This window comes from Diceros bicornis, chromosome X (genome assembly GCF_020826845.1).
Source record: "Diceros bicornis minor isolate mBicDic1 chromosome X, mDicBic1.mat.cur, whole genome shotgun sequence".
Lineage (NCBI taxonomy): Eukaryota > Metazoa > Chordata > Mammalia > Perissodactyla > Rhinocerotidae > Diceros > Diceros bicornis.
This window is the reverse complement of record NC_080781.1, coordinates 16686325-16702554: the sequence shown is the minus strand read 5'-3', so window position 1 is coordinate 16702554 and position 16230 is coordinate 16686325. Positions and strand designations below refer to the sequence as shown.

Below are 16230 nucleotides of genomic sequence, written 5' to 3'. Positions count from 1 at the left end.
CATCGCTGTGTCTGTCTCAACCACTTTTTTAGATTTTTTAGTCTGACTCCTTAGAACTTTTTTTCTAGAGATGTTAATGACATGCTCATATTTCTTTGTTCCTCTGTCATCATGGAGCTGTGCATGCCTTACATCCTAGTGCCCTGGAGACATTTCATCCTTAGCTCACTAACTTCTGCCTTGAAAATCTTGTCAATGTTTGACCTTGTGCATTTAGATCTTTAAAACTCTCATTAATCATTAGTTTTAGGCAGTAAGTAGTAGGGTGTTTCAGTCACTTCTGGTTACCAAAACCTGTAATCACACAGAGTTCTGGGTGTTCATGCGATGGGTTCCTGGAGAGGTGCTGGAGAGGGAGTGGTGAGGAGTTGATCGGTACTAACACTAAGAATCCAAACAAGGAGATAAGTTGGCTTCGGTCTTGATTTCATCTCTCTGTCTAATAGGCTTTCTGTTTTGGATATAGGCCTGGGAAATTCTTAGGGTCTAGATCAAGAACAAAACTAGCAAAACTTTACTTTCATTGAATAATGACTTTAGAAATTCAACCCATCTTTGGCTGGCAAAGAAAAAAGATATAAAAGGGTTACACTGTTTACCAGCAATGCAGATGGTCATAGCAGTAGGAATAAATATCCCTGGTTTCCCGCATTCCTTTGACAAAGCATAATCCTTATTGGTGTTGCTGAGCAGCAGAGACTTTGCTACACGAGCCAAATTAACTGTAGTGTGGGCACTGGCCTTCCCCCAACAGAGAGGAGCTGGTAGAGTTGATAATTACTTCTTGTGAATCGCACCCAGGGCCCGGGCCAGGATGTGGCGAGTGCAGTACTCGACTCGGGCACACAGTTTCAGGGGGCACCAAAATTCTCAGTAATCAAGATAAAATAATATTTTAATAAATCAAAGTTAATGCAGAACAATCCATGATGAACAAAATATCAAATTTCTAAAGACCAGTGCCATGCTGAGCCATATTGGAGCCTGAGGCCAAAGGGGAAGTGTGTACCTCTATATACATGGTTTTATGTAATTTCTTTTTTTGCAGGGGAAGATTCGCCCTAAGCTAACGTCTGTTGTCAATCTTCCTTTTTTTCTTCTTTTCCCTCCCCAAAGCCCCAGTACATAGTTGTGTATAACTATACACAACTGGTTCTTCTATGTGACCCACTGCCACAGCGTGGCTACTGATAGATGGGTGGTGTGGTACTGAACCCCGGGCCGCTGAAGCAGAGCGCGCTGAACTTCAACCGCTAGGCCATCAGGGCTGGCTCTGTAATTTCTAATGGTTAATTTTTTTCCAGAACGTTAAAGTAGTTGCAACAAATACTGATAAATTGAAAAGTAGGTTATTAAAACTCACATCATTTTAAGTTTAAATATTTTATTTATACCAAAGCAGAATTTATTATAGTTTTACTTGAGCTTAAGTTAATTAAAAATTATTCAAGATCATCACTTGGTCAGGAGAAATTGTCAAACATGGCAGTTCTCTCATTTGAAAACAAGATGAGGAGAGGAGTAGATTTTGAAAATATTATTGTTGAGTTTGCTTCCTTTAAAGCCAGGAGCAAGCTTCTTTCCCTTGCCTCAGCCTCCAGTCTGGCTTGGCAGGGCACTGTCAGTACCTCTTCTTTTGCTGTCATGGTTTAATTTAGGAACCAGTCTAAAATAACAGCTAGAAATGAAGAACACCACACCCAGGACCACATGTTAAAATCTGAACCATACACAGTCATAGCATTTGAGAAAGGGCCATTGTGACCCCATCTGTTGATAAGAGGAAGAAACCAACTGCTAAAGGTTGTTCTGCTGTAGGTGCAGCTCCTTACATTACAAATGGTTTCTCTCCAAAACCTGAGCTATAGATCACCTGTAGAAAAAGTCCAGTTTTAGCTCACACAGTTTCAGTCAGACCATAGAACATTTTCCAGTGGTGATTTGTCTTTGGGCCCAGGTTGGTTTTGTTTTTGTGTGGTCTGAATATACTTAAAAGTCCTTGGACACAAGGAAGTGATTTGCTGATTGGATGAGCATGGCTTTAGTTGAACAGTTGAGTGAGGTTGAACATTTGAAATGGAAAAGAAGAACAAAGTCGAGAAATGTAAGAGAAGATCTTGCTTCAGACAGATGGCTGCTGTAGCGTGTGCGTTTCCAGATCGGCTAAGTAGATAGCAGGACATTGGAAGCAGTGGGCTGTGCCACAGCAGTTTAGGAGGCGTGTGGATGAGGACAGGAAGAACACTTTGGGATATGTGTTTCTCAGTCTACAGTGGTGTGAATACCAATGTCTTTAATGCATTTCTCTGCAGCATGTGACAAACTTTCAACATCAGCCATGAATTTGCCAAAGCAGACGGAGCCTCCCATGAGTAAGCGCCTGTCTTCATCCACCGTGGCAATATCCTATTCCCCAGATCGAGGCAAGTGAACGTGCAGACTTGGTCTCTCCAGTTTTCTTCTTTCTAGTGTGAGAGTCTTAATGTCAGTCTTTGTGAGAGCCCCTCTTGAGCCTTCTGCAAATCCCTCCATTATCCTAGCCTTGTGGTCCGAATGTGGGAGCCCCAGGGCCTCACTAATGGGACTTTGGAAAGTGGCATTGCTCTTTAGAGCCAGGTCGTTGTTGAATAGGGGCAGGAATTAATGATATTCTCCCAGTCTGAAAGAGACTATTCCATTTTCTACAGTGCGCGTAGGAGTTACCCTGCCCCAGAATTACTTGACCAGTGGGTAGATGTGACCGTTAAAAAAGTAACTGTCTGGTTATTGATGCAATATAGTTGATTAGCCAGAAACAGCAGAATTGAAGAGGAAGAGATATGTGGGAGACTTAGATGTGTGAAAAAATGGGGCTCTGCTATTGTCTGTGGTTTGTAGGCCTGCCCATTTCTGTTTTGAAAACAGAAGTTCAGAACTAATATGAAGCCTTTAAAAAGGGAAAAGGATGGGTGGACTTTTCTGGCCCTGTTTTGAGGCGGGAGATGATATGTATAGGATGTGTGCCAGTTCCAGAAACTGAATAGAATTAAAACCACCTGTGTTCTAATGGAGGCTCAGATAAGTCACTAAAAAATCTGAATTTATACCTTTCAGAGTATATAGATTAAGGAAGGGAGGGAAGCTCTTCATGCATTAAATGTGTATTTTAAAGCATCACTGAAGAAGTGTCAGGTGCCAGTGGAGTGTTTAACACGTCAAGTCATCACCAAGGGGTGAGCAGGAGAATGTTTGTGACTTTGAGGAGGCCAGTGTGCCTTCCTGGTTGTTTATCACTGACATTGACCTTGCACCTCCAGCACAGAGGCTGGTCATGTGTGTCAGAGACCCCATAAGTGTCAGTGTTGCTGATCTCTGATGCAGTTCATGGGTAAGCACTGAAAACCTTGAATTAAGAACTGGAAGAGAAAACATCCACGTGCTCTTAACTCTGTATAGCTGTTCCATCAGTGTATCCCATATGTTTTCATTAATTCACATGGTTACAAGTTGATGTACAACTCATATTTGCATTGATTAATATATAAAGATATCAGTATGTTATTATATATTGTTGGCAAGTGAATTTTCTGCTTGTGGATTATAAATTGAAAAATTTTAATTCCAAAACCATTTACTGGCTAGTGGGTACCCAAAGAATACAAAGTAATGGAAAAGTTAATCCATTACCACTGAATTTTAGATTATGAATACTACTACTTCCATTAAAGCTGATAATCAGTTGGTTATTGTTATTTTTGTGTTTCTTTTATAGTTTTTCCCTTATTTACATGGGAAAAGTATGAAAGGGTACATATTTATACATTAACAAAATCAGTGTGTTATGAAATACTTCTTAACAGAGGACCTAAAACAAATGTTTTGTAGGAGTAATCTTTCTTTCAATGTTAGATCTACTTGGTGAGTAAATGGTTTCTTGAATCCATATTACATCTTGGGAGATGGGTTAATTCTCTTCGAGTGATACAGATAATACTGTAATACTATAATAACATATTGAATGAATTAAGGCACCCCAAGAGAATTAACGCACTCCGTAAACTCTGAATGACACATGGTTTCTTTTATTTTACTACGACAAACTCCGAAGCCATCTTTTGCTAGAATATTTTTATTTTCCATGGTCGTTCTACCACCCAAAAGTTAATTTGCATCATGCATTGTGTTGTTTTAAACATTTTATTTTGTTTTGTTTTAATTTTGCTTTTTTAAATTTTTATTTGATTCCGTCCCTCAGCTCATCGCACGCACCTTAGTCCCATGGAAACCTTTCTTGTTATGCGACTGTTGACACCCACACAGGCTTCTTTAGCCAGACGCAGAAGTGCACTCATGTTCTCTGAGCAGGCCAGTGACTCAGGTAAAAGAGGCCAAGCTGGTGACACAGGAAAATACCCAAAGTGATGTTGGTCGGCCTGTGAGTTATTCCTGAATTTTTGGATTTTGCTTCCCATTTGCTGGCTTCATGAAATGTCTTCAATGGTTAATAATGTTTTCTACCCACTAGTGTTTTACTATTGCTATGTTTCTTTTCTTTCAAGTGTCACAGAGGTGAGTAAATTATTTTATGATTGAGGGCATGTGGATTAGGAAAAAAATCCATTTCATGAGCTGTGGAGGTTAGTAGACTTTTTTTAAGAGACAGTTTGCCAAAGTAGCCTGTAAACCACAGTCTCTGGAGTCCCATAACCAGCTCTGCTACTTACTAGCTCTTACCACTTTGAGTAAGTTAATTAACCTCTCTAAGCCTCAGTTTCCTCATCTATAAGATGGAGTTATTTTAAATTGTCATGAGAATTAAATGAGATAGCACAATGATTGGCACAGTAAGAGCTCAATAAATGTCTAGAGCTTCGCTACTCAAGGGGTGGTCCACGGACCAGCAACATTGGCCTCACCTGGGAGCTTGTTAGAAAGGCAGACTCTCAGGCCCCACCAGATTTGCACACTGAAGTCTGAGAAACGCTGTGCCACACCGTCAAAGCCCTTCCTTGACCAAAGCAGATGAAATCATCATGGCAAGATTAATGAGGGCTGGCATCCTCTGTTTGCAGATGAGCAATGCTGTGTCCACATTAGGGCAGGTCTGGTCTCAGGTCCCAAGATAATGTATTCAGGGAGATGACATATAAATGACATATAATCCTCTACCTAGTTCTAGCTATTTCTGAGTAGTTATGCTATTTCTGCAAAGAAGGTATACAAATGGCCAGTAAGCACATGACAAGATACTCAACATCGTTAGTCATTAGAGAAACGCAGATAAAAACTGCAATGAGATACCACTTCATACCCACTAGGATGGCTAAAATTCAAAGAAAAAAAGGAAAATAATAAGTGTTGGCAAGGATGTAGAGAAATTGTACATTGCTTCATACATTGCTGCTAGGAATGTAAAATGATGCATTCACTTCGGAAAAGTCTGGCAGGTTCCTCAAAAAGTTAAACATAGAGTTACCATATGACCCAGCAATTCCACTCTTAGGTATAGAGCCAAGGAAATTGAAAACATGTGTTCACACAAAAACTTGTACACGAATGTTCTTAGCAGCGTTGTTCATATTAACCACAAAGTGGAAACAACCCAAATGTCTAACAACAGATGAATGGATATACAAAATGTGGTATATCTGTAAAGTAGAATATTATTCAGTTATAAAAAGGAATGAATTACTGATAGATGCTACATGATGGACCTTGAAAGCATTATGCTCAGTGAAAGAAGCCAGGCACAAAATGCCACAAATTGTGTGATTCCATTTATATGAAATGTCCAGACTAGGCAAATCCAGAGAGACAGTAAATTAGTGCTTGCCAGAGACTGGGGGAAGGAGGAAAGGGGAGTGAATGCTTAATGGGTACAGAGTTTCTTTTGGGGGTGTTGAAAATGTTGTGGAATTAGACTGTAGTTAGGGGTACACAACCTTATAAATATACTAAAAACCACTAAATTGGACACTTTTAAAAAGGTGAATTTTGTGGTATATGAACTATATCTCAAAAAATTCCTGAGAAGTAGGCAGTATAGGCATACCTCAGAGATATCGCAGGTTTGGTTCCAGACACCACAATAAAGTGAGTCACACAAATCTTTTGGTTTCCCAGCACATGTAAAAGTTATGTTTACACTATACTGTAGTCTATTAAGTGTATAATAGCATAATAGCTTTATATTAATTTAAAAATACTTTATTGCTAAAACATGCTAACCATCATCTGAGCCTTCAGCGGGTCATAATCTTTTCGCTGGTGCAGGGTCTTTTAAAAACCGCAGTGTCTGTGAAGCACAATAAAGTGAAGTGCAGTAAAATGAGATATGCCTATATTCCCATTTTGAGAACAAGGAATGTGTCAGGAGGTCCCCAGGACCACTCTCAGGATCGATGATTTTCTAGGAGGACTCATAGCTCTGATGTATTACAGTGAAGGACTACAGAGCAAAATCAGCAAAGGGGAAAGACACATGGGACGAAGTCCAGGGGAGACCAGACACCAGCTTCCAGAATCCTCTCCCAATGAAGTCACACACAACACATTCCCCTAGCAATGAGTTGTGACATGTGTGAAATGTTGCCGACCGGGGAAGCTCATTAGAGACTCAGTGCCCAGAGTTTTTATTGGGGGCTGGTCACGTAGGCACCCCCTACCAGGCATGTACCCAAATTCCAGATTCTCAGAAGTAAAGCAGGTGTTCAGCATAAATCATGTTGTTTGTCCAAACAACTTAGGTGCAGTGAGCCACTCTTATCAGCTAATGGTGGGAACCTTCCCGAAATCCAAGTTCCCTGACACCAGAGCCAACCTTGTAAGCAGGCCTTTCCGAGAACAACAGTCAGGCCCGCTATGTTTTCTCTTTTCTTTTCTGCGCAGTCCACCTCCTTGGTCCTTGGCCTGGGTGTCTTGACAGCAGAATTATCATCAGTAGGACCCCACACAGCAGGCTGAGGCCAACCTACAGTAGTGATTTCACTTATACCCTTTAGGGTTTCAGGACTTCGCCAGGTAAAACACAGACCATTATACAAAGCTCTGTCTTAGAAAGCCACGTGGCTTGCTTTGTAAGTTTCCATATGAACCTTTTCTACCTGGCCCGAGGCATCCCTTCAGACCCTGCACAGCTCTGGCTAGTAGGATGAAGTTGACCCAAAGCCTTCCAGAGCTGAGGCAGTGTCACCATGGCCAGGGTACACACCCAAGATGTACAATCCCAGAGGGCACGTGTGTCCCCTGGAAACAAAGAGTTTACAGTTTCCGGGCACCCCAAGCAGGACACGTCAGACAGTACAGGCTAACAGGGCCCCCAGTGTGGCTTCCGACCCTGGTCCTTCCTGCCCCAGGGTTCTGAATCCTGTCCGAGTGATTCACTTCAGTCTTTATTTTCAGAGGGACTGCCTGAGGTGGTCAGTTCCAAACGGTTCTGTCAGCGACGCTAGTTCATTGCCTGCCGAGTGTGGACTGAGTGTGGAGGTGTTCTGTGGGGACTGTGCCGGATCTGGCCTGCCCCTGCTGTCTCATAGTCATACTGTCACGAGCGATCTGGACTCAGCAGTCCCTCTGAATCTGAAGTACTCGCAGTAGCTTGCAAAGGCAGCACAGTTTTCCTTCGGGAAGAGGGGAGAGTTCACAGGAACAGTTCTGGAAAACAAAGATCACAAATGCCCTTTATCTCCCCTGCATCACTCCAGGTGCTGCGTTTCTTGTTTTTCTCCATTATCATCAGTGTGGCCCCTTCAGTAATCAAAACTTTCCATTTTCTCAGTCATCCTCTACTCTCACAGGGACCTTTCATCTGGAAGGGTTGAATGCAAGAAGGACAAGAGCATGTTTATAAAAAAATTTTATCCAACTTAACCAGAAAGACGCATCATGTTCAGGAATTAGGAAAAAATTCTGAGTTCAAAAAATTTCAAAATAGGCTTGCATCACCTCTCTTTTGTCCTGTTTATTTATCCAGTGAGCGGCCTAGAAAAGATCAGTCCCTTTCCGGGGACAGCTGCATTTCACACATTGCCTTTCTGAGGTGTGTGTGGCAGGAGAAAGGTGAGGGAAGTCCAGTCCGGCTCTCAGTCCATTGTTACAAACTGCAACCAGTTTGGAAAGTCAAACGCCAGATGTCCTGTCAGCCACAGGGACATAGCCCTCAGAGGGGATTGAGTCCAGTCAGCAGGGCTGGATGGAGGGGTCCCACTCCCTGTGAGTGCCCTTTCCCAGCTTGCAGCTTCGGCAGGAATCACAGGTTAGGAATGCACTCAGGCTCTGCATCAGAAATCGAGAGCCAGCCGGAAGCTCCATGTCAGATGGTCCCATCAGGGAACAGGCCCTTTCCTGCGGACATTTGTCTTTGTCCCAGATGGTCCAGCCAGCACCTGTGATGTTTTCACAGGTTAGGGCCCCACGGAGGGGTGTTATATATCTGCAGTGGTCCCAGGTTGATTTTTAAAACTCCAGAAGTGTATCTCTAGAGATTGCCTCTCTTTTCACATCTCCCTTTTTCCAGAGGTTCATTAGGGAAAAATCATAGCAAAAATCGTCAAGTATGGAGACTTGTTTTGGTTCCAATACTCAGAGTTTACATTCCAGCCAACCCACGGTGGCAAAAAGCAAGGAGGTCATGTCCCACTCCCACTTGGAGGAGAAAACAAAAACCAAGGGTGTCACCTGTACTGTACACTGTGCTCTTTCCCTTGCTTAAGCCAGCATGGCAAAAAGCAGCCAGAGGATCCAGCAAGCCAGCTCTTGGAGTTGGATGGGTCATCTTCACATTCCATAGGTATTTCACCTCTCGCAACTGACAGCATCTCGGCTGCTGTTTTGGAGCAGCATCCCATACAGTGGATGACTCCATAGCCACTAGGAACCAGAGAGTCATCCTCCTCCACTCCTTTATCCTTCCTTTTCCCAAATGATGCCTTTACCATGTATCAGTGAATCAAGATCATTCTGGAGATTCCTGCTTCTGAACCAATTGTGATGGGGGTCCCCAAGACCACCCCCAGGTTCAGTGATTGGCTAGAAGGACTCAGACGACTCAGCATGTGGTGGTACTCGGGCTGTGATGTGTGACAACGGAAGGCTGCGCGACACAGGCAGCACAGGGAATTGACGTGCGGACCAAGTCCAGAGGACACCAGGTGCCAGTTTCCAAGAGTCCTCTCCCAGTGGAGGCACACAGGTCCTGCTTAATTCCCTCAGCAACGAGGTGTGACAACACGTGTGAAATGTTGCCAACCAGGGAAACTCACTAGAGACTCAGTGTCCTGGTTTTCTGTTGGGGGCTGGTCATGTAGGCACCCCCTGCCAGGCACGTACCCAAACTCCAGACTCTTAGAAGGAAAGCAGGTGTTCAGCGTAGACCATATTGTTTGGGCAGTTTAGACGCTCATCAATGGTGGGAACCCTCCTGAAACCTAAGTTCCCAGATACTAGCCAAGGGCCAGCCTTGTAAGGAGGCCTTTCCAAGGACAGCAGTCAGGCCTGCTATGTTAACTCTTTCCTACGCGAGGAAATTGACGTTTAGAGAGGTTAAGCAACCTGCCCAAGGTGATCCAGTTATTAGGTGACAGTGCTAGATCTGTCTGGCTTCAAAGCCCAGATTTTGAATTCCTAAAATGAACTGGACTCTTGAGCGTTGAGTTTGGGAGTCTTTTAAGGTAGGGTCCATTCTGCATACACTAGAAAAATATGGTGTTATTTGGAAAATGTGGATTGCACATGTCACATTTTAACAGAAATGTGTTCTTCCCAACTCCCCGCTCTCCCAACTTTTTCCATCTGTGCTCCCTGTCTCTCTGGCTGTTTTACTATAACTCTCTAGTATCCTATGCCTGTCCTCGTATAGCTCCTGCTGGCCCTCTGAAATCTACCTATAAATCCTCTCCCACTCGGAACACTGAGAGGAAGAAGACTACATCTACGTCTGGTGTAGGAGATGCTGGCAAAGGAGCCCCTGCAGGAGCCGAGGCCTCTCCGGTAGGTTTAAACCCACTCACTTACCCCTCAGGACTGGTTTATCTGACAGTGTGATTCCTCCCTGCACTTGACTTGGGGTTTCTGTTTCCGTCAATCTTCAGGGACTGCCCAAGGGGTGGATTTGGTTTAAAATTTCACCCAGGGCCAGCCTGGTGGCATAGTGGTTAAGGTCACGTGCTCGGCTTCGGCAAGCTGGGGTTCATGGGTTCGGATCCTGGGCATGGACCTACGCAATACTCATTAAGCCATGCTGTGGCGGCATCCCACATACAAAATGGAGGAATATTGTCACGGACAATCTTCCTCAAGCAAAAAGAGGAAGATTGGCAACAGATGTTAGCTCAGGGCCACTCTTCCTCACCAAAAAAAAAAAAAATTTTTTTTCACCCATCCTTTGAAAATCATTTAACGTTTTGCACCCTCCTAAATCATAGTGCCTTGTAGCAAATTCCTAAAGACCCTGTCCTCGTTATAGCCTGCCCTCCAGAGGACAGGAGTCAGAAGGAATGTTCTGAGTGTCTCTACTTCTTTAAGGATGTCTGAGTCTCGGCCAGTCTTGCTTCCGCAGGCAACTAGAACTGAGGTTGTGGGTCAACCTTCGTCTACAACAGTGGCCTTTAAACATTTTTGACATCATACTGACAACATCAGGAGAAAAAAAAAAGTTGAGCAGTTACTCCCAATTATGTATATTTATTTAGAAATTATACATACCAGATTACTTTTGTTAGTTGTCACTTGCTATGTAACAAATTACGCCAAACTTTAGCAGCTTAAAACAAAGGTTTATTACCTCACTGGTTCTTTGGGTTAGAAATTGAGGAGCCGGCCCCGTGGCTTAGCAGTTAAGTGTGGGCCCTCCGCTACTGGCGGCCCAGGTTCGGATCCCGGGTGTGCACCGACGCACCGCTTCTCCGGCCATGCTGAGGCCGTGTCCCACATACAGCAACTAGAAGGATGTGCAGCTATGACATACAACTATCTACTGGGGCTTTGGGGGAAAAAAAAGAGGAGGATTGGCAATAGATGTTAGCTCAGAGCCGGTCTTCCTCAGCAAAAAGAGGAGGATTAGCATGGATGTTAGCTCACAAAAAAAAAAAAAAAAAGAAATTGAGGATGGGTTAGCTGGGTGGCTCTGGTTCAGGGTCTGTCATGAGGGTGTAGTTAGGATGGCGGCCAGGGCTACAGTTGCCTGAAGGCTTGGCTGGGGCTCTTCCAAGACGGCTCACTCACATGGCTGTTGGCCAGAGGCCTCAGTTCCTTCCTGCATGGACCTCTTCCTAGAGCTGCTTGAGTGTCCAAATGACATGGTAGCTGGCTTCCCCTGGAGCAAGAGATCCGAGAGAGAGAGCAGGGGGAAGCTGCAGTACCTTTTATGGTCCAGTCTCAGACGTTACACACCATGACTTCTGTCATAGGCTGTTCATTAAAACCAAGTCACTAAGACCAACCTACACTCAGGGGGAAGGGAATTGAGTTCCACCTGTTGAAGGGAGGAGCATGAAATGACTTGTGGACTTATTTTAAAACCACAACGTTACTGTACTGCTGGGCATTTATTTTATAATACCCTTTTTTTTTCTTTGAGGAAGATTAACCCTGAGCTAACATCTGTTGCCAATCCTCCTCTTTTTTGCTGAGGAAGATTGGCCCTAGGCTAACATCTGTGCCCATCTTCCTCTACTTTATTTGGGACGCTGCCACAGCATGGCTTGACAAGTGGTGCGTTGGTCCGTGCCCGGGATCCGAACCTGTGAACCCTAGGCCGCCAAAGCGGAGCACGCGAACTTAACCGCTTGCCCCACCGGGCCAGCCCCCATATTTATTTTTTAAACCCACTGTGGCCCTGAGGTTCTCACATGAGAAGTGAATGTTTCAGACCCTTGAGTTTTATTGTAGGGTGGATTACTGTGGAGGGGGCTGACGTATGTGGGTGTGGGGGCCAAATGAGGATTTGCTACAGAACAATGTGATAGGAAGAGATGGGAACCACCCTTGTGGAGCGCCCACTGCAAGCTAGGCACTGGGGCCCGTGCCTCCCACCTCCTGCCTTGTGCTGGGGGAGGCCATGGGGAAGATGTGGAGGGATGGGTGGAGTTGCAGTCCCCCGTTACAGTGTTAGGGTCCACAGCCACTGTCTTGAGTGTTATAACCACATTTACACTTACCTGTGACTTTTTTGTAGTGCTTGTATCTCTTTGTCCTCTGTCCAGTTTCTATAAATCCAAGACCATAATGTGGTTCTGTTGTTAGCTCTTTGCAAGATAACAAGGAGAAGGAAATCTTTGCATTTTGAGGCTGAAGTTATTTTTTTTAACTGGATAACCTGTATATGATGACCTTGTGGTGCTTCCCTGCAAAGATTCCCGTTGTGGGAAGCACTATAGCTTTGTATGGATCCTTGTGAAAGAATGTGTGCACTGCTCCCATCTGGGGTATTTTGAGAAATTGTAGAAGCAGTGCCACTCGTGGGCCATGGCTGTCCTATTCTGTGTCCTCTGCAGACGGAGAAGATGAAGAGGGGGCCACGAACAACAACTTCCATTCCCAGTGTGGGCCTCGGGTCCCCTCTGAGAAGATGCGACTTTCCAGGAGGCATTTCTAAGAGGTCGTCTTCTCCCGTGACATCCAAGTAAGCCTCTTTCCCCTTTGCCGCGGTTGGACGGTTAAAGCAGTTTGGTGGGGCCCTGTGTGGTGCAGCATGTACCTCCTGCTCCTCCGCGAGGCGTGGGCAGCCTAGCTAAGAGGCGAGCAGGAGGAGTGCTGGACTTGCGAGTTACGGCGTTCACTCTCGGCGTATCTTCTGGGTAAGCGGTGGGCTCTTCAGGGATTTGTCATCTGGTAAATATGGGGCTCTGATTTACTAAGATAATCCATTCAGCATTTTCTCTTTAGGTCCAATTCCATTCTGCTTTTCTGGCCTACTCTGTGTCCAGTGCTCTTCTCAGCCCTCAGGCAGCTTACCTGACAGTGAAGAGCAAATATAGTATCAGGTGGTGATCAGTTCTGTGAAGAAAAATAAAATCGGGTCAGATGACAGCGAATGGTGCGGGGCAGTAGCTAGATAAGGTGGTCAGGAAAGGCTTCTCTGAGGAGGTGACCTTCGAGCAGAGCCTGCGTGAGGTGAGGGAGCAGGTCAACTTGGTCTGTGCCTCAATGTACTGTGTTCTCTCTTGCTAGACTGCCGGGAGGTGGGGACTGACTCGGTTTCCTGTTGCACAGCAGGTGCTCAGCGTGTGTCTGTGGGCCAAAAGCAGGCAGGGAAGGAGAAGCTGGAGGGCAGGAGTGGGCTTGCCTGGTGGGCATGGGAAATGCTGGGACCAAACCTGCCCAAGGACTCTGGCCCTTTGCCTCCTCTTTCCTTCTGGGTTATTCATCGGTTTATTCTCCCACTGCTCAGTTCCTCAAATGTTCCCTTTTCTGGGCTGCGGATTTCACTTGGGGAATTTTTAAAGGCTAAGGGATGCTGGTTTCGATACTGTGTTGCAGGGTATTCCTGTCACTTCAGCAAAGAGAAATTAATCTAATGGCCTTATCTCAGAGCCCCGATAATGTCAACTCTAGTGCAGGCAGGAAAAATAGCAAACTCTAACAGCAGGACTTTCTTGCATACTGTCAAAACTACCAGAATCATGATCTCCTTAGGAGGTGCCCTGGGGGTAGAAGTTGCTTGGATATCTCTAAATCAGAGTTACCAAGTGGCGAGGTCTAAGGAGAAACAGATGTTTCTTGATTTTTAAAATGTTCAGAAAGAAAGATAGTTTCTCCCCGGGTGAAAATTAGTGGCTGAACCACCCTGGGTATGGACCGGGTCTGAGAAATGTGGGCAGTGAGGTGGACCGTAAGTAAAGTCTGAAAATCCAACCAAACTATACAGCAATGAGAAAGAATGGACTGCAGCTGCCCACAACCCGCAGGTGGATCTCAGGAGCGCAGTGTCAAGCGGAAGAAGGAAGTTGTAGAAGAATGTCAGTGGGATAATTCCATTTATTCAGAGTTCCCAGATGTGCAAAACTAAGCAATGTGTTTTTAAGAATATAAGTGTGGTAAAATGATTTTTAGAAAAAGTAAGAAAATAGCAAACATAAAATGCGGAGTGATGATGGCCTCTGAGTGTGCGAGGGGGCACATGGGACATCCTGCCATAATTATATCTTTCCTTTGAACTAGATGGTTGGCGTGTGAGCATTTGTTATATCATTCTTCATACCCTTTGTGTTTTATAAATTTTTTTGTATACTCTTTTCAATATTGAAGAAAAGTGAAAAAGAAACACTTGATTTTTAAAATGGTGTCACATACAAAATAAACCCCAGCCAAAGTGGCATTTTCGACCTTCCCTCTGTGCAGACTGAGTGTATGATCTTTAAAGCACACTGGGAGTAACGTGGCTTTGAACGGGGGCTTAGTTAGTCCCTTTGAACTCCCATCCAGAATCCCAGACGGGTCATGTGATGAATGGCTCTGACAGCGCATTGTTCTCCTCCCGGATCTCAGCTAAATTAAGCCACTGTTGGGTGGCTGTGCATATTAATGGCATTGCTCTTTTAAGCGTTCAAGTTTATTTTCATTGTTGGCATTGTTGGATACTTGTATGGGTTTTAGAAAACTAGCTTCAGCAACACTCTCAAAGATGTGGATGGAGCATAGCTTTCTTTTTGTAACCTAGAGAGGGGAAATCAAGTGTGGCCGAGTGGATTTACTCAGCCTGTCTCTGCCTGAGGGTTGGTGCTGTCTGTACTCCCAGTTCTTCAGTGTGAAATATTCTCGAATGGTTTCAGGTTCTTAGGAATATATTCTAAGTCAGTTGGGTCATTATGATGGGGAATGTTTTGGTTATCTGTTGCTGCTGTAACAAACCCCCCAAAATTTAGTGACAGAAAACTATTTGTTATTAATTCTCACAGCTCTGCGACTTGGGCTTACCAGGAGGGTCTCTTGGGGTCTTTTGTGTGATTGTTCTGTGGGTTGACTTGGGCCTGCTGGACGATTCTCACCTGGGGTCTTCCATGCGATTGCGGTCCAGTGTCAACTGGGGCTGCAAGTACCTAGGGCTCGCCTGAGCTGGAGGTCCAAGATGGCCCGTTCACCTGGCTGGCAGTTGATGCCAGCTGTTGACTGGAGCTCAGCTGGGGCTGTCAACTAGAATAGAATGCCTACATGTAGCTTCTCCGTATGATTTAAGTGTCTCACAGCATAGCAGCAGGGTTCTAAGAGTGAGTGTTCCCAAGAGTGAGTATTTCCCAGGACATGAAGCAGAAGCTACCAGGTTAGTTAAGGACTGTGCCCTGAATTGGCGTAGCATTCTTTCTCTGCTGTATTTTATTGGTCAAAGCAGATGGGCCAACCACGATTCAATGGGATGGAAAAATAAACTCAAAAGATCATATGGGGGGCCGGCCCGGTGGCGCCAGTGGTTAAGTGGGCACGCTCCGCTCGGCGGCCTGGGGTTCGCCGGTTCGGATCCTGGGCGGGCACCAACACGCCGCTTGTCAAGTCATGCTGTGGCGGCGTCCCATATAAAGTGGAGGAAGATGGGCACGGATGTTAGCCCAAGGCCAGTCTTCCTTAGCAAAAAAAGAGGAAGATTGGCAGATGTTAGCACAGGGCTGATCTTCCTCACACACACACAAAAAATCATATGGGATGGGAGGAGATATTATTGTGCCATCTTTGGAAAATATATTCTGCCAAAGATAATCACTTTCAGAAATAGTGATTTTGTCTCAGGAACCTAGGTCAATTTCACTTTATCATGCATTGGAAACAAAACAGATAGTCCAGATGAGGGAAAAAATTAAGACAAAGTTGTCTGGATGGCCCAAAATAAGTGCCTCCCACTCAGAGTCATAGGCTCATGGACGACTCCTGGAGCCAGCCTATTCCTTTGGTGGTTGAGGACATTTAATTGATCATTACTGGGTGCCATGCCCATAGGCTTCTCTGGTGGATGTGTGGTGTGGTTATCTCTGCCCACAGGTGAGCAGCTACAGTGGATCAGGGCTCCCTGTGTTGGCAATTTAACTTGCTTTTGCCACCACCATCGTTCTCAAATAGGCTTTTACATTCTAACCTGAAAATTTTCTTGAAAAGGATAATTGAAAATGTTAAGTTATACCCCCTCCTCACAGCTGTATTTATATATTCGCCCAGTCCATGGTCCTATATTTTTTAGTCTTACTAGAGGATAATTTGAGTTTAGACCAATTTTTAAAAGCCTTTTTATTTTGAAATCATTTCAACCCTGCAGAAGAATTGCAAGAC

At 44.7% G+C, this 16230-nt stretch overlaps 1 protein-coding gene across 4 annotated transcripts in view; it reads left to right on the top strand.

The window, feature by feature from the left end:
* MAP7D2 (MAP7 domain containing 2) overlaps positions 1–16230 on the top strand; it is a 103632-nt gene that overhangs the window by 58933 nt on the left and 28469 nt on the right. For all 4 annotated transcript variants that reach the window (XM_058535543.1, XM_058535541.1, XM_058535544.1 and 1 more), the window contains 4 exons: positions 2313–2423; positions 4235–4357; positions 9812–9966; positions 12471–12598. In XM_058535543.1, coding sequence (XP_058391526.1) covers positions 2313–2423; positions 4235–4357; positions 9812–9966; positions 12471–12598 — 517 coding nt within the window. The remainder of the gene's footprint in view (positions 1–2312; positions 2424–4234; positions 4358–9811; positions 9967–12470; positions 12599–16230) is intronic.